General features: G+C 40.3%; 1 protein-coding gene across 1 annotated transcript; it reads right to left on the bottom strand.

Moving 5' to 3' along the window:
* Nucleotides 1–275: 275 nt before the first annotated feature.
* On the bottom strand, nt 276–7,033 carry slc25a43 (solute carrier family 25 member 43). Its single transcript, XM_030061854.1, has 5 exons — nt 6,571–7,033; nt 4,379–4,620; nt 3,593–3,765; nt 1,820–1,954; nt 276–1,206 (listed from the first exon to the last, which is right to left on the bottom strand). The coding sequence occupies exons 1-5, from the start codon at nt 6,840–6,842 to the stop codon at nt 994–996; spliced, it is 1,035 nt and encodes a 344-aa protein (XP_029917714.1). The 5' UTR covers nt 6,843–7,033; the 3' UTR covers nt 276–993.
* Between the last annotated feature and the right edge of the window lie 17,166 nt (nt 7,034–24,199).

Raw genomic sequence — 24,199 nt, 5'->3', positions numbered from 1 at the left:
TGATTCAATCAGAATTTTAATCCAATGTCAGTAGGCTAATCCAATCTCTGCTTTCTGCTCAGGGGTGGATCAATGACTGCAGGGTAAATGCTGGTGTGTGCTGTTCATGCCAACAAAATAAAACTCATGTCACTCAGGACCGGGACACAAGAAATTATGTGCTTCATTAATAACTGACAAATATTCTGTGCTGTAATTTTAAATACTTTCCTTTGTATAATGATTTTCCAAAATAAACACACATACACACACATACACAAAAAAGAAATTTCCAAAAAAGTCACAGGAAATTTAATGTAATATTTGATTTGCTCCCGTCACAAATCCTGTTATCATGTCAATGATTGCCTACAACCTTTTCAAACTGTTAGAAAGCATCAAAGTTAACATTCATTATACATTAGCAAATGTCATAAATATAACTTAAGGAGTGTATTATACCATACTTTTACAATGTCAGAGTGCTCACATCGCAATTCATGAATTAAAAGAGCATTTGTAACTGCGGGTTATGTGCTATGCTATGGCACTATCAGAAGTCGATGCCACAATATTTAAAACAAGCCCCATAATAAATAATACACTTTAAAGGCACATCATGTTAGGTTCAAGCATGTGCATAATAAACAATCATGGAAATACCTTAATGGTGACTGAACATAGTAATTCCTTAATAGATAAGGTTTTCTTTGTGCTTTGTCCCATGCAGGGCTCTGGCAAAAGCACCATGATTAATAATCAATAAAGACATAATACTGTCAATGAGGTAGACCTTTGCTTCTTGCTTAGGACAGAACACAAATGTGAGAGAAGTATAACACTTGCTATGAGGACAGCAAAGTTAAAACACAGTAAAATCAATACAAACACGAGCCTCTTTTGTATTACAATCCAACAAACACTGTTGATTCATTTTACTCATCCAGATCTGAATTTAAAAACCAGTGCCGTCGCTAGTCAGTATTCTTCACAAGACTTCTTGCACGTACAGCTTCACCATCGATTTCTTAAGGATGACTCCTGTGACCGAAAGTTCCTGTTTTTCAAGTAGCGCTTTACCTCCTCCAGCTCATAAGCCCCCAAGCTTTGGTCGACCCCCGGTGTGAGCTTATAGCTCAGAGGTGAGACAATGTACCCGTTGCGGTAAAGGCAAACCTGCTTACACAGCTCAAAGCAGGTAAAAAGGAGTCCAAAGTAGGGAACAATCTGTGAAGGAATGATAAAGAAATTGGAGCTGAGTGCATCTGGACATAAAACTCAAATTTATCATCAATTAAATTATACTTTGGGCCAAATATAGGGCTACACAAGGGTAGTTATGATCTGGTTTGGGTAAGACTAAAAGCAAAACACCATGTCTGATTTTCAAACAATATTATGACTATGTTTGTGTATTTGTGTGCATTCAGATCAGCAGCTTTATAAATGTTCATGAGAGGGGCTTGCATCTATAAAACCTGAAATGAGAGCAAAGCACATTGCTCCACATAAAGACTTTGCTCACCGAGCTTGTGTTATTTCTGCTATGAATTACAGAGGGAGCATTGCTTTCATGTCCCTCCTCCCTCCCTCCCACCCCCTTACATTTTCGACACGGGTTACAATTCTTTCATGGCAGTAAAGGCAGTCATGTTTCAAAGCAGGTGTATGTTTGCTATAATTTATTTCAATTTCTTGTCTGTAACACAGGTCAAAGTAGATTTGAGCAATAAAAAAAACAAGACGCCACTATCCATATGAATGATTAAAGGCACAATTATGTCTAATATAACTAATGAACAACTACAAAAAAGAGTGTCAAATTATTACTAAACCATACCTTGATTGTACTGGCAGTAAAGCCACTCCAAAGTGAGAGGATGCCTTTGTTTTTGACCATCTGTATAAAACAGTCCTTCATGCCACTGAAATGGACGTCAACTCCACCAAAATGGGGAAGGCGTGAACTCTGGGCCTGAGAGAAGAATAAAAGTGAAAATGAACAGCAATGAATCAGCAATTTCTCATGAAATTTCTATAAAGGAATGACCGGGAAAGCCAAGTGGGGCATGACAAGCTCAGTGAGAATGCATACACTTTGTATGGTTTGCGGCAGCTATAAAGAGCACATGAGCTATATCAATATTGGTCTGATAGAAAATGTCTTAAAGAAAAAAAGTGACACTGCTGGTATCATCAGAGACCAAAGGCTGCTTAAGTAACTACAATGCATCAGCATTTTTACAGCTGTATAAGTAAACTGTAAGATGTGACACATGATTGCGGTATCTGCAGTGGTAAAATCATTACTCGCCTCTTTGTGCATGGAGCAGTCACACTGTGTGTCCTTCTGTATCACCTCAGCCATGTTACAGGCTGACAGTCTCATGATAGAGGACATTAGTCTTTTTTTTGTCTTGTTGAGTTTCCCAAAGTGAAAACCAACCCACAGACACAATATTTTGGACAGAATATCTCTGTATCAATATTGCAGTGATTGTAGGAATTATTCTTGGTGCTTTCATAAGATATTTACAGACTGAGATTTTTGATAAATAATCATTAGTGATATGGATAAGATCACTAAGCAGGTAGAGGCAAACTGTATCCCTGTACTCTAATTTAGCCTTTAAAACCAGGAATGCATAACTTTTGTGCTATGTAATGATAATCCAATATTCAAAATCCCGGACAGTCACCAAATTTACATCACAATATCTATATAACATTGATATATAGCCCAGCCCTATTTCAAATACAGCTGTTTGGAGAGGAAACGCCATGCTAACCAGTGAGTTAAACAATACTTAGCCTAAGCCATTACCCTAAGCCTCAGCAAACACTCTCTCAGCTATTCTCTCCCTGACTTTTAATGTTTAGCTCTGAACTTTTTATGGCTAAGAGGCAGACAGACACAATAGCTGAGGAGCTAAATTAGATACTTATGCCAGGGAATTTCTCTTAATTGTAAGGTGATATAGCTTTGATGGCTTTGATGATCTGAAACTACACGACACTCCGCTTGCCTGCTGTGTGATAGTTACAAGCTATCTTTAGAGAACTTATCTATAGCTTCTGCAAGCGCTGGACAGCACTCACATTCTCAGCTGCTGTTGGACCTTGTGGAAGCTAATAATAGGCTGATAAAACCGGATGTAGTATTCTGTCCTTCGTAGTCTCATTGTTCCGCATATGCCCTCTCCAACGCACAGACGACGTCTCGTACACGTGAGGGGAACACTGTGCAGATCAAGCAAGCACCAAGCCAGGCATGTTTATGGCACATGTACTTTGCTACTCTTCAAGAGGACATACTGTTAAAAAATGCAGTATTAAATGAAAAACATGTCTTTCATATTTCTACATTTCCACAGGCTAAATCCTGTTAGAGGCTGATTTGAGAGACTGGCCATTAATGCTATTTTCAAAGTGGACTTGCCATGTTCCCACTGGCTGACCAAATTAGGAAAGGCTTCATTTACCCTTGTCCAAGCTGCCCTCTCATGGACAAAATTTGGCATTACAACGAAAACATGGAACCTACACAGGCAAAAATAAATAAAAACAATAGACATACATGCATGCAAACCTGCAAAGCCTGGTAGTGACTTACCTGCATCTTCCTTTTTACAGTTTCAAAGGGATATGAGAGGGTTTGAGCCACTCCTGCTGCCAGACATCCATTAATGAAGTTCTGGAGAGAACTGAACCGAAAAGGAGGTTCGTGCCAGAGCTTGTCCAAGTTCATGTAGACTGCATAGCAGCCAAGAGAGAAGGGGAATGCACCTGTAGAGAAATGAAGTGCTAATTATAAAAATGTAACACTTCTCTAAGTATTATGTATGGAATAAATTAAAATAAATATTTAATTAGGCAAAATATTGGTAGAATAATTCCACAGTGCAATACCCCAGTGTATATATGGTGTATATAGTTATACATTCACACATTTTCAATTTCCTATTTCTGTATATATGTTGTAATATTATTGTAAGATTAATACATTAATATATTATTTTCCCTTTCTAATTCTTAGAATTTCACTACTCATTATCGATCTTCGGGGGTAAATAAAGTAGCTCTGATTCTGACACGGAGGCGCTTGGTGAAAATAATTGCATGGAAGAATTGAGATGCTGTTAATAAAGAATGAAAGAGATTTTGGGAACAGCCCACCAGGACTATTTGGCTGCCACCTCTGTGCCAACTTCATCAAGTCCCATTTCTACTCTGGCAAGTATGGGAAATATTTCCAGACTAAATATCAATGGGCAGTCAACTTACATCAACATCACTCATCACCATTTAAAAGCGTTGTTCAGCAGGATTGCTACTTAATATGTTAAACTTAACGTCCCTTGCAGGAATCCAATGGATTTGTAGAAACAAGCATTTATACCTAGGACTGTGAGAGAAAAGCCCCTGTAAAGAGCAAGAAGTCCCTCGGTCCTGTAGATCTTTGTGAGTGTGTGAGCCACGCCGGTGTACGTGGGCTCTCTGCAGTTCTGGATGATGAGCCTGGTCTCAGCCACCTCCAGAGGGTAAGTGACCAGAGCGGCAGCAACGCCAGCCAGTCCACCGGCGAATATGGCCCTCCACTGAGAGATGAAGCCCAGCTCATCCATGTGAAGGTGGACGATCCTGCACACAGAGGAGGGCAACATTCATAACACTTAGCAGCAGAGAAACTGAATATCAGACAGTCACGTTGACGCTAATCTCATCTGTCTTGGTTATTTGATCATATTGGTTCTTAAGCATCCGCCTCTCCTTATTCAGTCGATTGTGTTTATCAATATTTATTCTTTGTTTGCCCACACTTTGCATCCACTGCAGGTCTGACTTTGCTGGAAGGGAGATCCCTCTGTGTGTGTAATTCTTGGTAATTTTTTTTTCTAGCTTTCTTTTCCTTTCTAATGAGGTTTTCTTTTGAGTGTGTTGCTGTTCTCTTAGGCGATCACTAGGAGGTTGGAGAGTGTGATTTTTTTGTTTTAAGTGTTAAATGGGGATTCCTTTGAAAATATAACTGGGATTAAGGGTTACACGAATACATCTAACTAAGTTTAAAGGCAGACTATGCAGTTTCAAAGGGGAGGGCACCACGCCTTATTATTATACTGTAAAGAATGATGAATTTCACTCAGTTCTTCAAAGAATATAACTTATGAAAGTACAGGTTGTATCTTTTACACCATCATAACCCAAAATATAACAACACCGACATTATTGTTATTTATATTGCTCATGACATAACAATAGTTCTTTCTGACTCGTCTGCAATTTTGCTTTTACTTTTATGTTCTTTCCACGTTCAAATGAGCAAAACAATATTGTCAGCTGGACTCAAAACAGCTTGCACATATGGTGCCTCACATACACTCAGTGGCTACTTCATTAAGTCCACCTACACAATCTAACCCAATCCAATCCAATTGTTCTGCCATAAAGTTTACTTTTCTGATGCCTATAATGCTCAGGTTTTCTTTTTGTCACAGTAACAGAGGTGTTCATTCAATTTTATGCTTTAGTTAGTGGTGCTGTTGTACTGGACTGCATTTTACTGACAGCTGTTTCCACTATTCTGTCCGCCTTTATTTATATAAATAGCGAGGACAAAAAACTAGAAACACCTCTCAACATAATGCAGTCTAGTACCATACCTCTGCAAACTACAACCTCAGTAATAAACACAGAATTAAATTTACACATTCTCCACAATGTCATAGTTCAGTACATAGACTGTACAGGTGGAAATGATAAAGTGGCCACTGGGTGTATCTAAAATGTTCTGGTTATTAATTACTCACCACATCAAACAGTAAATGACTTACTCAGGTCACACGTGTGTATGTGTATGTGTATGTGTATGTGTATGTGTGTGTGTGTGAGAGAGAGAGAGTGACAGATGGACAAGAGAACATTGTGTACAGTACAGTCTGTTTCCTAGTAAGGGTGGCTGAGTGTTTACATGTGCACGTGCCCTGAAGCGTGAGATAATAAAGTATCCAGTGCGTGCGGCAGCTGCACTGTAGCCTACAGCCAGGATACGGTGTGTGTGTGTGTTTATGACAGTATGTTGGATTGCTCCTGTCAGCTCCCCGGCATGTTTATTACTCAGCCATGTTGTCCGGCGGTGAGGAATGTTTTGCCCCTGCAGTGACGTCACCATCAGCCGAGTGAACGCAGCCCTCTGATTGGCTAAAAAGAGAAGGTGCGCCTCATACGACCAAAGCGGAAGTGTATCTTTTAACCGCAAGCTCTGGGGGCTAACGGAATTAACTTTCACCGCTGTTATAAGTGGACAAAAATATTCAAAGTACGCCTCATATTCCCATTATTTGTCAGTCATTCAAAACTACAGATATTCACTGTTTCCAATCAAGTCAATGGGTGCACTCTTAGGCTGTAGCTAATTAAGCTAACACATACAAGCCTGCTAATTTAGGCAACGTCAGCTGACTCGCTAGCCCCCGGTTAGCTAGCCGGCTAATGTTACCTGTCAAGCAGGGAAACAAACACAAAGCAGCACTTGACCAGTATCCACAAGCAGAAAATCAAAACAGCATTAAAACATAATTTGATTAGGCCTACTTTTTATACGTGGTGAGATGAACCGCGCTGTAGGGAAACAGCCTGAGACAGGAGACGAGGTTTCCTTTCCACAATCCTCCAAGTCCCTCATTCTGGTAGATGAGCAGGAAACTTTGCCAGAAACCCCTCTTGCAGTGAAAAGTGCCCACTTGACTTTTAATCTTTACCACCTCCAAAGGCGACGTGACAGATTTACTGCAAAACCCCGCAAAACCGACGCACATAAAGCTCTGAGTACTTGTCAGTCTGTCATCTTTTTTCAGTGTTGCCATAACTACAACAAAACTTTTTCTTTTTCTTTTTTTCCCCCTCTTTCTCTCAGATGTTTTCAGATATCTTCAAGTGTCAGGAGATGGTTTGTTTATCTAGTTCAGACCACCTAAATATAGCATGAGCTGGAAGTCATCCGTCCTCTGTCCAGGCCAGCGGTGTTGTGTGACACACACGTCACTTCAGCTGGGGATGGAGCCCAGCTGTAGTTCCTGCAGCAGGCCGCTGGAGGGCGCCATACGGCCCAGCTTGGAGCTAGGGGCAGGCTGGTTCACCATGGGCCTGAGGGCAGCGCTGGTGTGAGGTGTTAGGTGAGGCAGCCCCCCCAGCCCCCCCCCCCCCCCCCCCCTTCTTTTTTTTTTTCTTTCTTTTTTTTTTCATCATTTTATTAGTTTTAATTTGAGGTCAAGAACAGCCATATAGATTGGTATCGGATCACTGCACTACAGCTGGACAACATGGACAAAATTCTGTACCTCGATATTTATGCCAAATATCTTGATAGCGATATGATCATACTTGTTTGAACTTTTAGGTGCAGCAACAGTGAAAATTATGTATTCTCAAAAAAAAAAAAAAAAACACAAAACACACAAGAAACAGCATAATAACACCAAATGGATGTAGAAAATGCAGTAAAGTATTATGCTAATCAGAACAGACCCATCACTGTCTTAGGCTAGCCCTAACCCTAAATTTGATATCGTCCATATGGTTCCCTTTTGACATATTAATAAGATGCACGTTCATATCTAGTTAACAATATGATAACGATATATTGTTCAGCCCTACACTGCACATGGATCACTTTACTCTCCTGCTTCTGCTTCACTTTTTCCATTAGTTGGTAGTGTTTTGGGGTTAGTGTGTTTCCCTTTTTATTCTCTGTACAGAGCAGTAATATGTTTGTTTACTGTATTGTATGTCTAACTCTGTGTAATTATATGAGAGTAGGGAAGTGACTGTAGTCAAATTCCTTGTATGTGCACACACACTTGGTGAATACAGCTGATCCTGATTCTGATTCTGATTTATTCACTATTGCTGCACACTGTTTTTGAACTAATGAACTTATTCTTCTATTCTTCTTCTACTGCACCAACAGCACCTTGTTTATGTATATAGTGCAGCCACCTCCCCAGGCTCTTTTTTAAAATATTTTCATTTTAATTGTATTTTTTATTTTATTAATGCCTTTTTACAGGCTAAACAGTTGCTTTAGGCTCATGTGTAGTTTACAGGCTATTGTTTCATGCTCAGGCTATTTTGCTGTAGGCTACAAATATGAGTGAATTTCTTATTTCTAATTCCTAATTTGGAGTGAGTCTATTTATCGTATTATGTGTATTTATTGTGCTGAACTACTGAATGCCCAATTTTTCTCCAGGATCAATGAAGTATCTATCTATCTATCTATCTATCTATCTATCTATCTGTCTGTCTGTCTAGTATTTACAGTCACACACACATCTTACACATTTTACTATTCAAAATACAAATGGCTGACTCTGTAACTGTAACTTCCTGCAAGTCTTAACTGAAATCACATTTTTACATCTTTACTTTGTTCGTCAGTGTTGATCTGTTTTTTGTTTTTGTTTTGTTTTTATTTGTTAATTTTATCATCATGCAAGTACTTTGTAACTTTGTTCTGAAGAAGTGCTATGCAAACAAAGTTTTAATAAATGTTATTCATATATGACTGAGATCAGGTTGTTCTTATGTGTCAGGTGATGGACTGTAGCCCTGTGCCCAAGACAAATTTCCCTTCAGGGACAATTAAGTTTACTCTTCTCTACTGCATAATTATCTGTACTGTAAATGAGGAGATAACAGGGTACAAGGAGAAACCTGTGAGCAAAACATCCTCATATGTTTCATATTGAAAGAAACTCTTGAGAATTTGTCAAATGAAAACATTCCCCACATTTTCTGCAGACCCCTTAACCCCACAAGGACCACTCGTCCTCAGACCCCACCTTGGGGAGCATTTATTTTAGGGGGGAATAAAGCTACCTCGTACCCATAGGTGGCGCAATACTCCAACTTTTAGCTGGAAGGCAGCCATGGTCATATGGGATAGTGTTAGAATTAGCAGTGTATTAAGTGTCCCAACTTAGAATTAACAGTGTTGTAAGCATCCCAACTGCATTGAGGGTGAGTTTAGATGAGTAAACTCAAAGCACAGAAAAAGAGTGTGTTCATTCTGGGTGGACACTGATCAACATCCTGTATTCTCATTTACATCCGTTTTAATCATCATATCATCATGTTTCACTAATATGTGTGCTAGTCTACTCTCTGTCGTGTGTCTTTTCCTGTATTTTGCATTTGTAAAGTTATGTTGTCCTGGTACCAGAAGTGCCAACATGTACTGTGAGACTGAAACTTATGCACCTGCCAGGCCAAGTCCGATACATTTATTGTTTTGGGTAATTAAACAGATTTTGAATTACTGTATAGCTGTACTTATCAGCAGGGTTTTGTTGTCCCTATCTTGTTTCATCACAGTGTTTGTTTTCTCCCTGTCTTTGCCTGCCAGGAGCGCCTCCCTCCCCTGCCGGGCTGACAACCTCAGATGCATGCGAGGAGCCCACCTCCTGTCTGCGGCTGGACCACTTGGCTCCTTCACAAAGGCTACTGGAATAACACAGGCTGCCAGAGGAAATGACGGCCTGTTCAAAAGAGGTTTCCTTCACTCCCCTTGTAACTGCCTATTGGGGGTGGAAAAGGGTGTGGTTGTGTGTGAAAGGGATACTAGCTTTCACTGTAGAAAACTCACTGTGTTGATACAGTGGAGGCCTGTGTTACTGTTCTCTGACTTGTGCAGACACTTGAGTTATTGTTAATAAGCCACTCAGGAGGGCAGTGTGGTCAGAGGTGAAGTCTGAATAGTCATTTTTGTCAGAGATGGATAGGCTTTATTTAAAACTTATAATGCATTAATAGCAAATCAATGAAATTTTAAGCACCCTAGTAACTGCTTGGCGCGAGGAGACACTTGGCTTTAGAACTGAACAATGTCAAAGTGGGAATACAAATTTTCTTTGCTCCCAGCAGCAATAAAAGGCTTGTGGCTTCCTTTGAAAGTGCTTTGGAAATCCCCTTTGATCTCACTGTCGTATGGATGTAGTTCCCTAATACAAGAGATAATGGGGCAGCTTTCTTTAAAGATAAGCGGTGTGACGTGTTGCATCTTATCAACTTGTTTCCCAGCAATCCAACAGGACACCAAGAATCTGTTGCCACTCTGTCTCCCAGTGTTATGTGCTGCCCTTCCTGTGCCCCTCACATTGTCATCGCCTACCTCTATTTGTATGGAATACAGATAGAGTACTGCCTTCTTCCTGTATGTATATTCTCCCCCTGCCCTCTCCCTGCATGAGTGTTTCCTCTGCAGAGCAGTGTGGGAGCAGCCTGCTTGTCTTTATGTCTGAGGCACCGGCACGTAGCAGCAGGTGTAGGCTGGCCTAGGCATTGTCATGCTCTGGATGTCATGTGCAAATCAACCCTTGATCTCCCACTTTGAAGTGCTGAAGGAGCTGGTGAAGTGCTGCGTGAATACAATGTGGAGTCGCACCCGTCAGCAGAGGGCGCCTGTGACCAGCGAGGCCGCACAGAGGCCCGGGTCCCCATCCTCCTCGCAGACTGGTGCCAGGCTCACAGACTGCTGCAATAAAATTCTCACCTCATTATCTAAGACAGTCACATCACAGACTTGTGTTGGGAGGGGAGGGGACGGAGAAGAAAGGGTGGGGGGAGGGGAGTGGAGAAGGTTTGGGTGGTGAGAGAGAGTGTGTGTGTTGGGGAAGGAGGGGGGGTTGGTGAGAGAAATAAGGTATAAGCACAATTCACAGTGGCACTGTGTTGACACCTCCAGTCAGAAGAGGCCGAGACCAAACTGACACACTCTCTGGCTCACTTTACAGGAACAGGAGACTTGTTATGCACAAGAGCCCAATTTTGAATTCATGGTTTCTGTAATGGGTTAACTAACTGTGAAAAGTCTGCCAGTGCCTGTTAGGATTAGTCAAGTCAGTTTTGCACCTCATTATTGGGAAGGGTCTTTATTATGAAAACATGCAAAATACTGTAATCTCAGGGCTGAGCTCAGGCCCTGGAGACCAATAAAAGTCCATCCATCCAAAAAATAATTACAGAACAATAAATTATTATAACAATTTTCTGATTAATATCAACTTTTTTTTCATTCACTGCAACATTTCAATGGAATTATACGTTATTGCTGCTCATTTGTTTAAAACTGTGGGGATTACCAAGAAAAATGTCTTGTGTGTATCAGTGCCAGTTACTGTAAATTAATGTGCATTTTGAAGACAACTACAATTTGTTGTAAGAGTATTTTTTTCTCATTGTTGATGGAGTTTCCATTGGATTTCTGCTTGTGAAACACTTTTCAAGGAATGTTAAATTTCCTATTTTCTCATTGCACTATTCAGTAATGTGGATGAGCAGGAGGCCCATTGTCTGTAGGGATGCTGAGGAGAACTAAGAGCTCTGAGCTTCTGGCAGCTGGTGTCCCCTTATCTTCCCATGTACAGCCAATAAATCAATATCAAATCTCAGGAACAGGAAGCCAGATGGCCTTCCCACAGACTCTCAACCCACTAGGTCAGAGCCCTCTCAGGGCCTCCATGGCTACTGTACTGCTAGTGCATGCAGCTAGCCTTTGAAGACATACACATTCAACAGGGAGCCCATGAATGACTAAAGGGAACAAATAAGCTGTTACGACTCTGGTCAAATCAGTGTTTGTGTTTCCATCCACATCAAAGGCCCCAGTCTGTTTGATATGCAGCCCCCACACCTTGATCCAAGCCACGTACAGGTAGAGGGGAGGAGCTTGCCATTGAGGAGGGAGAGGGTCATGTGGTTTCTTCTCAGCCCTGGCTCGAGGGCGGCTGACCCAGACGAAGGGTCTGGTGGTGTCTCTCGTTCCCCAGGGAGCAATTGCCTCTTTGCACTCATCAGTAGACACGTTATTTATTGTGTGGCCTATTGATTACATGCTTTTAGGAAATACTTGCTTGAATGTGTAGCAGCACTTGCAAAAGAGGAATACATCATACATTTTAAGATTGAAATAAACATAATGCCATGCCATTACATTTCCTCCAATCACCACAAAAACTGAAGTGAAGACATCAGGAAGAAAATGGTGCGGAGTGACTAGTGGCTGGCTCGGAGTAAGGTCAATGAGGTCACTTACCTAAATACATGCCGCCAGACTCATCTTGATTTCTGTGTAGGCCAGGGGTCAGGTTAAACAGTAGTTTGATTGAATGGCTGTTCACAGGCCGGTGTGAAATGCCAGCTCTATTGCAATGTGGGAGCGGGAAGGAGGGGGCTGCTGTGGCCTTTGTGTGGCCCGCAGTCTTAGAGCACGGATCCATTGTTAGAGGTTGAGCGGCCAGCCCCTCAGACTCTCCTTGCCCTGCTTTGTCTCAAGCAGCGTGACCATTTCCTTCATCCAGGTCAGGGCAGGGTCATGACTTTGGACACCGGTCCTCCCTGTCTGTCTGCCCGGTCCGCACACTCATAAAAAACACTGTGGCAGATGTACTGTTCGCATATTTTCAGTGTGAATGCTGTTAGAGCAGCTCTGGGCCTGTCTTTTTAAACAGTTTAAATATCAGTGACAAGTCTGACTCAAATTCACAGAAAGATGAAACCTAATGGATACATTTGACACATATCTGACCTTTTTATATGTGGACAAAGCTCTTCAGTCTATTCTTGATGTAAATGTATAATTGAATATGACTAATATAACGTGCATGGTCAAAGTGAGAGATATCTCACTTGTCCTGATAGTGAGCGTGTAAAACATAGTACCGTATACATGGAGCTGAGATAACCTCTTGATTGCCCTGAAGTGTCTGAGTTATGCAGCTGAGCAGGGTCAGAGGAGTGAGCAGCACCCTCCCTCTATCCTAAGGCTGGACATGCCTTATCATGGCCTGCCCCTCACAGTGATAAGAGGAGGAAAGGCCACAGGACCATAAGGAACAGTTTGCCTGGTTCAGGTCAACGCAGTGTGAGGAGGCTCAGCTCAAAGGGGAGGGAAGGTGGACAAGAATATTATCTGATAAGAATCACCGACGTCTTTTGATCTCTGGAGGGCTGATACTGAGCTACAGGGTGTCATACTGGGTGGACGAGAGAGACAAGGCAGGTACAAACAAGCCAGCCCTTGAAGATCATCTGGGACAAAGTATAGTCAAACAATTACACAGGGCACAGGGGAGGCTGGAAAGTCTATTGTGACACACGCACACACACACACACACACACACACACACACACACACACACACACACACACACACACAAAAATACAAACACCCATCAAACACCCATGTTTCTTTCTTGTGGTGTTTAGGAGTTCACACTTAAGGAACATTAGTGTATAAAGTGCAACTTGCGTGCAATTACTTGCAGGTTGAAAATCAAACTTTTGCTGTTGCTATATCACCCAGTATTCAAAATGACGATGCAAACCCAATTCTTGATTTTCAGTGGACACTTCTCCTATGGAACTCCAAAACAATTAAGTTGCATTTGAGTTGCACCGTACAAGGCCAACATTACTTACTGTTTTATATCAGAAAGCATGAAGAATGCTTGAATTGTTGTATGATGCTGATGATGAAAAAGTGGCCAAATCCTGACTAATAATGTTATAACAAAGCACATACAAAACTGATTCAGCAATGGAAAACATAAGGACGTGTTTAGACAATATCAAACTCAGTTGCAATCAGCTCCAAAATTATCAGCCAATTTAGGGCAAACTTGAATGTCACAGTCTGCTTGTTGAGGTTTTGCATCGCATGTCATTAATTTAGCCCTGTCATGTGGAGGCCAGACAGGACCTGAGGCTGCAGTGCAAGCTGCAGCCTGAACCAAATGCCTTTTTGTCTTGCCCAAGGGAAGATGATGAGATTTTTGCCTGGAGTGCCCAGAGCGGGGGTAGAAAGCAACAAGCTGCTGCAGAGTTAATGTGTCCTTGGTTTCCCCTTAGCAACAGTTGAGCAATAAAGCAGATATTCATTGCACCTGCGTCAAAAGCCTCCCTACCTTTCTTCGCCCTGCATATGAGTGTTTGTGCAACAAGCCCTAGTCAAATATAATACGTAGAATGTTTTTGCAGTTCCTGTTCAGAAAATGATATGATGTGATCATGACAAAGTATCTAAGCGCTGGTGTTTCAACATTGTGTGTGTGTGCGTTCTTTTTAATGAGAATAGCCTAACAACCTGTTAATGTGAAGAATATTCTCTTCAAGGACAAAATACTCCAACTCTAGCAATAGACTTGGTGTGAAATTCTTCCATGTCAGTTGTTTTATTTGTCCTTAGCTCACATCATGTGAAGACAATGAGAACAAGGTATCATTGACTTGCTACATCCACACTCCAATTAAAAGAATTAAGATGTAAGAGGCCTTCATTATCAGCTCTCTTTTCAGGACATCAAAGGCCGTGGTGTAGTGAGAGTGCAGCTGCTCTGACGGTGTGATTTTCTCCTCTCTCACTCCAGAGGAACTTGTTTGTGTTGAGGATGTTTACTGATCCCAGGAAAGACAAACAGCCTCTTTCTTGTTTGTAGGTGCTCTGGCTCAAACAGAGGGCTGAAGGTCTGTCTGTATGTGTGTGTGTGTGTATGTGTGTGTGAGAAAGAGGGAGAGAGAGAGAGAGCGTCAGGATGTATTGCATTGTTAGCCTGGTGTTTATCTTGTCTCTTTCTTTTCACCTCATTTCCACCATTTCCCGTCAGAAGTCGGACCAAATTCAATGCTGTGAAATTCACCTTGCCTTACTATTCCATTCAAATGAAGAGCCCTCAAATCTGGGCAAAAAATTCTCAATCTCAAACCTGCATGTGGTCGTGATTATGATAAAACCATGATTTCAAACATATAATTCTTCTGTTCATCTAGAACATTACAAAATTGTCTCATGTTTTTATTGTGACACAACTGCACTTTTTATGCAGCTTAAGAAGAACAAAACATTGCTGATCCACTAACTGCATAAGGTTTTTTTTTTTTTTTTTTTTTTTTTGATATTTTTGCACTCAAACATACACATTAACCATTAAAGAAATGTGAATTCTTCAGGTTCATATGCTTGATTTTTAAGCATGAAGTCAACAGATTGAGTTACAATACTTGATCTATCCACATGGTGTCACTCTTATTCATCAGTGCTGATGGCCACACCAGGGAGCCCTCAAAACCTCCTGCCAGACTCTGTTATTATCCCGCATCTACCACATCCAGTCAAGCTGCCAGTTGTAAACAATGTTTTCAGTATGACAAGTCTGACTCTGATGGCTGCAAGTGTCGCTGAGAAACACAAGCACTGGGACTGATATGTTCAAAGCAATCATAATAAAAACAAACTTTTTATGTTGATATTAATCTTGATATATTACAGTACATGGTAGAGGATGCAGTATCAGAATGATTAGGAAGATAAACTTGTATTAAAGTTAACTAATCTTTTTTTCTAATAATGCACTTTTATTCTGGTGCTTGCTTTATGGTCATAACTATATAAAGATGGTTTAAAATGTGACAAATGTTATTCACATCTTAACAAAAACCAATACTTTGCTACACTCTCTGATACTGTGAGGAAATTATGTGACCTCCACTCTATCTTGTGAAATACAGACCAATCAGCCTGTGTGTTGCTGCAATGGAGTGTCCCGCTCTGAGAGAATGTATCAGCAAATGCCACTTTGTATTTAGGTTTCCTAGCACAACTATAAATCGTGGGGGAAACAGGCTTTCACACAGAGGTTTTATGGCACAGAGACTTCCCTTCCATCCTGCAGGGGGTATAGCGCCTTAACCCTGCTCTTGTGTCAAAGCCCTTTCAGCTGGCACAGTCCCAGAGCCAATACTATTATTTTAATGGGCATCATTCATCATGCACTCTGCTTAACAATAATCTTGATAAGATGTACGTTTTTTGGGGGGGAAGACAGATGCTGGCACAGCAAATGTGTTTATGTTCAATGTCATGATAAAATGCATCACATCAAATGTTTTCATCAAGTTGTTACAATTGGCCGCATAGTTCAATGTTTCTTGCATTATCCAATGTATTACATAGTTCAGGGCAGCTTGGCTGCTAAGCAGAGGACAGACACAGCAGGAGCCAGATGTACTTTCTCTATCTTGTTATTTAGGTCTGTTGCATTAGATACACGCCCAGTCAACATTCACACACATAGCATCACACATTCCGGGAGCAAGGCATGGACAGTGGTTGGCCTGTCCATGTCCGGGTAACTGGCCAATTATTCTCGGTTGCGTTTAAGTCCAACCTATGTACGGGGCAGGCCCAAGCCCAAGAACATAAATGTGTATCATTTCCTGATATCGAGGCTCACTCTGACTGAGATCCTGCGGGAGCTCTGTCACACTGAGACCAGCGCTGCCTTGCTTTATATGTGACCATAATAAATGTTGCATCAGAAAATGGAAGACTGACTCCGGTCTGTTCTTGGGCTTTCAACAAAAGAATCGGGAGCTAACAATTGGTGCCGTGACCCGGATTGACTGACTCTGAGACCATGTCCGATTGAGGACCGCCGGAGTCGATTGGAGGAGAACTTTTTTCAGACAATTCCAGGGCCCTAAAACAAAGGTAAAGCAGAAAGCCTTTTCCATCTGAAATTTCTGCACATTGGACATACTAAATTAAATTGTCTGATTAATGCTACCCTCTGATCGCTAAATTCGCTAAAATCATAGTAGCCTAAGATTATGGGAAAATAAATAACTGGTTGTGTTTTTCAACTGAATGGTCACATGTAAAGTATCAAGCACATAGACTCACGTGAGGGAAGGTGAATAAGTGTCCTAGTCTAATTTAAATTGGTTGAATCTAAAAATTTTATGGGACGCTAGAGTTTCCACTTAAAGTGATGCCGGATTATTGCCAAATAGTCCGATGCCGGATTATTGCCAAATAGTCCGAGGCCAGGAGACGTCCTGATGTCGCTGGGTGTATTGCCAGAGAAAGTCTGATGCCGGGAAAAGCCCGATGTAGGGAAAGGCCCTATGCCAGCGAAAGTCTGATGCCAGAGAAAGTCAGATGTCAGAGAAAGTCTGATGCCGGGGAAAGCCCGATGTAGGGAAAGGCCCTATGCCAGCGAAAGTCTGATGCCAGAGAAAGTCAGATGTCAGAGAAAGTCTGATGCCGGGGAAAGCCCGATGTAGGGAAAGGCCCTATGCCAGCGAAAGTCTGATGCCAGAGAAACAGACAGATGTCAGGAAAAGGTCCTGATGCTGGGAAAAAGTTCTGATGTCAGGAAAAAGTTCTGATGCTGGGAAGAAGTTCTGATGTCGGGAAAAAGGTTCTGATGTCAGGAAAAGGTTCTGATGTCGGGGAAAATCCTGATGCCACTGGGTGAAGTTTCCTGTATTTTTGTAGACAATAGGCCTTAATTTCTATAAGGACACAGGGAAAGTTTGTTATTTTTCATACCAATGTGGGGTGGTTTCCTACTTGATTGATATTTTTACTGTGCCTGTGGCAGTGTATCGAACAGTTGAGACTGGTCGAGAATTCCTGCCCTGACACAGATCTCAAGTAGTCCTGTAAGGGGGGCATTGGAATAGATTAGAACGGGGATTTTTTAGTTTAGGGTGTTGCAGAGGTGGTGAATTAAAACGAGTGGTTAGACTGGGAGAACCCCCAGCGATTAAGCGCACAGAGCACCAGGCTCCGTGTAGAAGCTTCTTAATCGGGTCCCCACTCGGGCGCTGAGCCATTCACCCTTTCTGACTAACACGTGTATGCATTTAATGATGTTGCAAAGTTATTGATAGATGGAGGGGAACATTGACTGAGGTTCGGACTGACTTAGGAATCTCTTGTACTGACACTGACCTTGTGACCCCGACTGGGACACACTTAGACACGGAGAGTGCTGACAATGACCACACTAGAGTTGAAACCGTACCAGAGACTGGACAGACACCTGACGATGAAGATGTCGAGGAAGACTCCGCTATGGAGACTAGGCTGTAGAACCAGGGTGGCAGTAACCATATTGGTGACACTAACATTGATTATTGTAGAGCCTATTTTGTGGTGGGAGATCCAAACCTCCAAGTCCCACGCAGCTAAGAAAAACTACACTGACCCTCAATTGGCCTTTCCTTCCACCACACTACGTCACCTGACAAAAAAGATCCAAAGAACATAAAAATCTAAAATATGGAGGAAAAAGTTTGAATTTAATGCAAACTAGCAACAGGAACATGTTCAAAATTTCTGAAAGACATAGAAAAGGTTGGACAGGGGAAAAGAAAGCTAAATGATAAATATGGCTTGCCCCAGGCTAGAGAATGGTTAACAGAAGCTAATAAAAAAGGGGGGGCCTAAAAGAAGAAGAAAACAGAAATGCTAGTTTTAGAAGACCAACTAAAGACTGACAGTGGTTAGTTACAGAGTCATAAAATTCTAAATTTATTTATGGATTGATGGATTTATTATTTTTGGTTTATTATATTTATTATTCAGCTTCAGCTTTGGAAAAAAAGACAACAGCATCACTGACAAATAGATGAAGCATTAAAACAATGAAACATAAAGTAGGCTAGTGCAAAAGAGAAAAGCACAGCAAAATCACAAACCTGCTGATTAAAATTGGCATTCATCAGCCCGTGAACCAGGGGTGAAAATCCCATTTTATTATTGGAGGGTGTATTATGTTTTTAACACTTAAAAACACACTTGATTTGAAAACGCGATTACTCAAAATTATTTATAAGGGTTAAAAAAAATTTTTTAAGACAGAAACATTGATAAGATGGCAGAGGAAGGTTCCAAAGGAGGGAGAAGAGAAAAGCATTGATAGGTTTGTGTATTGGGTGAGGGAAATGCAAGAAAAGGGAATGTTTGCGGGGTGCGAAAGCGCTCCACCCAAACTGAGCGCTTTTAGCTTGTTTTGGCAGCAGGCAGTAAGTAGTGTGGACCAGGCAAAAGCAAAGTTGCAGGAAACAGGAATGTTGCAGAGAGGGTTAGAGAAAGTAGGCAGAGGGTTAGAGAAAGTAGGGAAAGAGTTAAAACGGACAGAAACATTTTTTGCGAATTGTCATTGTTTTTTGGGAGAAGTTAAACTCTCCATTCAGAAGTCCTCTGCACAACCAAAAACAACAGATGCCATTTAAGACCCTAACTTCTCCGGAGACATACTGTACCACACTTAGAGATAACACATCCTTACCAAAACGAATACCGACCCTAAAGACAAAACATTCTCAACAAAAGCAACTGAGATTGCTCCAGCACCCATGACCTCGCCCCCTCCCTACGCCGAGGCAAGGGCGATGATTAGAAGCTGTCTAACACTGGATGGCTGAACCTGCACCCGCTTGCTCAGACCAAACAATAACAAGTCCTAATCAGGGCCACATAGAGATGATGGATGTTTCCCATTGTGAAGGCTAGAGACACTGAGCCAAACATTGTCAATCCCAACCAATAGATACAGCAAAACTCACACCCACAAGACCTCCACACACCACAATATGATTACACATGTAAATTAGCGAAGGAAAAACTACCACTATTCACGATGACTTGGCCTATGGAGTTCACACGATACAAATGGACAATGTGTCACTGGAGAAGGAAATGTTTTGTGACCTCAACTGGCACCCCTGTTAAACACTTAAATCAGCTACTTAATTTCTATTATGGCCTGCTTGAACCAGATCAGGTTGCTATAGTCAAGTGCAGAGGACACCAAAAAGGAGATGGCAAAGTGGTAAGAGGCAACAATGCGGCAGATATCAGAAATCTTAATTGTCATTATGCCAAAATAAAACAAAATTATGGGGGTTTTCCATTTCCAGTGTTTCATCAGAAGAATAAAGAAGAAATAACTAACAACAAGAATAGTGACTGGAAAAGAAAAACAAAAACAAGATAAAAAAATATGAAAAGCAGTTTAAAAGCAACTGAAGCCTCAGTTAAACCAGAAAAAATAGCATTCACACACAACAGAAGTACTTATGTACTTACGTCAGCAAGCGTATAGTGGAGGTCACTGTGCGTGCTCAAAAGGGACAGCCCTTATCTCATAACATTGGCAACAACGCCATTTAAAGGATATCACTAAACATTTCGCACCATGGACAGGATACAGGGCCTGTCTCTCTGTTTTTCTCTATTTTACTCACAGTCACTAACAGTCACACACACACACACACACACACAAAGCATTTACACCATACCTTTAAATGATAGGCCTTTGAATTACTGGAATCATGAAATGCACACACATAATTTGAGTTCAGATTACATAGTCTGGAAATATTAGAACCATCCACTTTCCATGGAAAGTTCTTGCAAGAAACAAGTTGTGTGACAGACTGCAATAAAGGCTATTTACATTTAGACAACATAAATAAATTCAGGGTTATGAAGGACAATATGCAGATGTGTTGGATTATGGAAAAATAAAAGAAGAATTAGTCTAAAATGATAACAAATTAAAATATTAAAACTCAGAAAGAGCTGAAAGGGCTGGGGAGTTTTTCTGATACAGACGCTTCCTGAAGGATAGTGATTGACTTTATTGATATGGGGGATCTGACTATCATTTCTCAAAATGTAAATGGACTCAATAATTGTATCAAAAGAAAGAAAATTTTACAACAAATGAAAAAACAAAAAGGTGACATACTATTTTTTCAAGAAACACACTTGACACAGGAGGAACATAAGAAGTTAGGTAGGATTGCAAACGCTCAGGTTTTCTCCTCTTCCTATAACTCATCAAGGAGAGGAGTAGCCATTATCATAAAAAAAAATACATAGCATTCCAAAAGACAAATAGTATAACAGATAGGGAAGGACGATATGTCTTGGTGATGGGCAAAATAGAAAACATAGAAATAACCTTAATAAACATTTATTACCCACCAGACGAGGATACTGAACTTATGAACCAAATTATCGATTTAATTGTAACTGAATGAAGAGGAAAAGTTATTAGTGGGGGTGACTGGAATCTAATCCTAAACCCTACCCTGGATTCAACATCAAGGATTAAACATAGGTCCGAGAAAACTGCAAATATCCTGCGTAAAGCGTGTAGAGAACTGAGGATAATAGATGTCTGGAGAACCTCACATCCAAAAACAAAAGACTATACATATTATTCTAATAGACACACCACATATAATAGATTGGACTATTTCTTGATGTTTAACAAAGATATATAAACTGTCAAAAACTGCATTATTGGACGGGAACACTATCGGAGCATGCAATGGTTACCTTAACAGTAAAACTAAATTCAATAAAGGGGAAAATTTGTGGAGGATGAACAACTCACTTCTGCAAGATGAAGATTTTAAAGATACTGTTAAAAAAAAAAAAAAAAGTGAATACTTAGAACTAAATGATACTGAAGAAATATTAATAGCATAATCTTGTGGGAAGGGTCGAAAGCTGTCTTAAGGGGAGAAATAATTAGATACTCATTCATAAGAAAAAACAGCAGGAAAAAGCTAAGACAGAACTTGAATCACAAATAAAAGTACTAGAAGACAAACATAAAAATCACATGATCCAGAATTAAATAAACAATTGAAAAAGAAACGAGCTGACTTAGATAAAGTGCTGACAGAAGAAGAAGAGAAATCCTTAATACTTACTAAACAAACACATTATGATGGAGGAACGAAATCAAGGAAAGTTTTAGCCTACAGACTCAAGAAACAAAAAAGTAAATCTTATGTCACCAAGTTAAATCTGGATACAGATGAAGTCCTAACAGAAAAAAATGAAATTGCAGATGCATTCGCAAAATATTATGAGGAATTATATAAAGATGATAATGACAAAGTATATGCAAAAGAAACTGAGGCATATCTTGAGAAACTAAAGCTAAAACAAGTTTTACCAACACAAGATGACAAACTTGTTAGGAAAATAACGGAAGAGGAACTATTAAATCAAATTAAGATATTAAAAAAAAGAGACGTGCCCAGGAGACGATGGCTACCCTAATGAATTTTATAAAGAGTTTCAAGGAAACTGGCACTATATGCGGACGATATTATGTTATATCTTGCGTCACCAGAACATTCAATCCCAGACCTAATGAAAATAATAAAAGAATATAGTGTCCATTCAGGGTATAAAATCAACGAAAGTAAATGTGAGGTTATGTGTATAGGTAAACAGGTTACAGACAAATTTAAAGGAAATCTCAGATTTAAATGGAATCAAAATGCAATAAAATATTTAGGAGTGGTAATCCATAATGATCCAGATAAAATGTACGAGGCCAATTATCAAAACCTAGAAAATAAAATAAAACAAGACTTGAACAGGTGGAAAAGAATTCCTGAGTCAATATTTAATAGGGTAGACACAATAAAAATGATGGTACTTCCACAATTTATGTTCCTCTTCCAAGCCCTACCAATTTCGATATCTCCACAAAGTTTCAAGAGGTGGAACAGAATAATAACTAATTTCATTTGGAACAATAAAAGGAAAAGGGTTAAACTGAAAACACTAATAAAATCTAAAGAACATGGTGGATTGGCACTCCCAGACCTACAAAAGTACTTCCATGCCACCCAAATTAGCATTATAATGAAATGGACCAACGATAACACAAAAGCCAAATGGTTTAAGATAGAAAAAGAACTAGCGCCACTTTCAATAAAGACCTTACCGTTCATTGAAAAAAGATATTACACAATTGAAAGGACAAAACAAATGGACTAACATTACGATGCACCACTGGAAACAGGTTTGTAAAAGATATAAAATAGACAATGACTTATTTTATCTGAGAGAAATGGCATGGGATCCCCAGTTTAGACCAAACAAAATGGACAGCGTGCTAAAGGTCTGGGCATCAAAAGGACTGCAAATATACTCGCAATTATTTGTCAACAAAGACATTGACTCATTTGAGGCTATATCAAATAAGTATGAATTAGCTCAGTCAATTTTTTATAAATACCTGCAACTTAGAAATTATATCAATACCTTTCAGAAAAAGCCAGTGGAACCAAAATGCATCATTTTAGGAATAACCCAAGCTGAGCTTACAATAGAAAGAGACAAATACTTATTCAGGATACTTAGAATTGCAGCTCTGAAGCAAATAACGAGAAACTGGCAAAAACCTATTTCACCTCTTTTCAATAACTGGAAATTAACAGTAAACAATATTTTAGAAATGGAAAGAATCACATATAGAATTAGAAATCAAGAACCAGAATATCTGAAAAGATGTCATAGGTGGTTTGAATATATGGAGAACAAATAAAAATCTAAAAAAACAATTGGCTGCTCCTTCATTAATGACCTGCCAGAACAGACTGGCCCTAGATTTCCTCTTAGCTAAAAAAGGAGGTGTGTGTGTTATGCTCCTCAGGACTGTTGCGTCTTCATCTCAGACAATACTGCACCAGACAGCTCAATAACTCGAGCTCTCTATAGCTTAAAGACCATATCAGAAGAATTGGCAGAACATTTAGGGATAATAAATCCCATTAGCTGATTGGCTTGATCTGCATTCGAAAATTGGAGAATTTTGATAGTTTCTGCATAGATTCCCTGCACCACCTCCTTATAGATTAATTTAACACCCCAGAGAGATGATTCCTGTGGTCTCCCTTCCTGAGCCCGGGGAGGACGAGACTGAAGTGGACCTGGATGAAGACGACTACGACAACCAAGAAGACCGTTTTTGTATCCCTGAACCCCATAGACACATGATATACGCTAATGCTAATACATAACCATATACTCGCATACACGTAGGGGCGTGATACTTATAGGCTTTCATAGCAATGTTTACTGTTTTCCATAAATTGTGCAAGATGAATTGCTGCTGATAGTTGCTAATAACACTTACACATAGCCAGCTTACACATATCTGCTGACATATAGGTTGCTAGGAAGGTAGGAACATATGCTTCTGCTGAAGATTTAAATTATGGGTTTTTGTTGTTGATAAAATAAGAGTATACCAAAAGGGGGCATTAAAAACCTGATGCTTGATTGTGTTGCTTATTTAGGCTGGGAATCACTGGCAGTTTGGGGGGGCTGACTGGCTGGTTTTCCGCCTAAAGCGGTACCGCAATGAAGAATAACATTTTGACCTAGTTTTGTTGACATAATAAAATTATGTCAAAAGGGGGATTGTTACAATTGGCCGCATAGTTCAATGTTTCTTGCATTATCCAATGTATTACATAGTTCAGGGCAGCTTGGCTGCTAAGCAGAGGACAGACACAGCAGGAGCCAGATGTACTTTCTCTATCTTGTTATTTAGGT

This window comes from Myripristis murdjan, chromosome 10 (genome assembly GCF_902150065.1).
Source record: "Myripristis murdjan chromosome 10, fMyrMur1.1, whole genome shotgun sequence".
NCBI classification, from domain to species: domain Eukaryota; kingdom Metazoa; phylum Chordata; class Actinopteri; order Holocentriformes; family Holocentridae; genus Myripristis; species Myripristis murdjan.
The sequence above is the reverse complement of the archived record's forward strand: the minus strand, read 5'-3'. Positions and strand labels throughout refer to the sequence as shown.

Bases quoted from the DNA above. Each gene is read 5' to 3' on its own strand.
- slc25a43 (XM_030061854.1), bottom strand. From the start codon at position 6,842: ATGGCAACACTGAAAAAAGATGACAGACTGACAAGTACTCAGAGCTTT. The intron at 4,621-6,570 runs GTAGGCCTAATC...CTCTGTGTGCAG, and splicing joins CATCTCACCACGTATAAAAA to GATCGTCCACCTTCACATGG. The intron at 1,955-3,592 runs GTAAGTCACTAC...TTCTTCTCTCAG, and splicing joins CTGTAAAAAGGAAGATGCAG to GCCCAGAGTTCACGCCTTCC.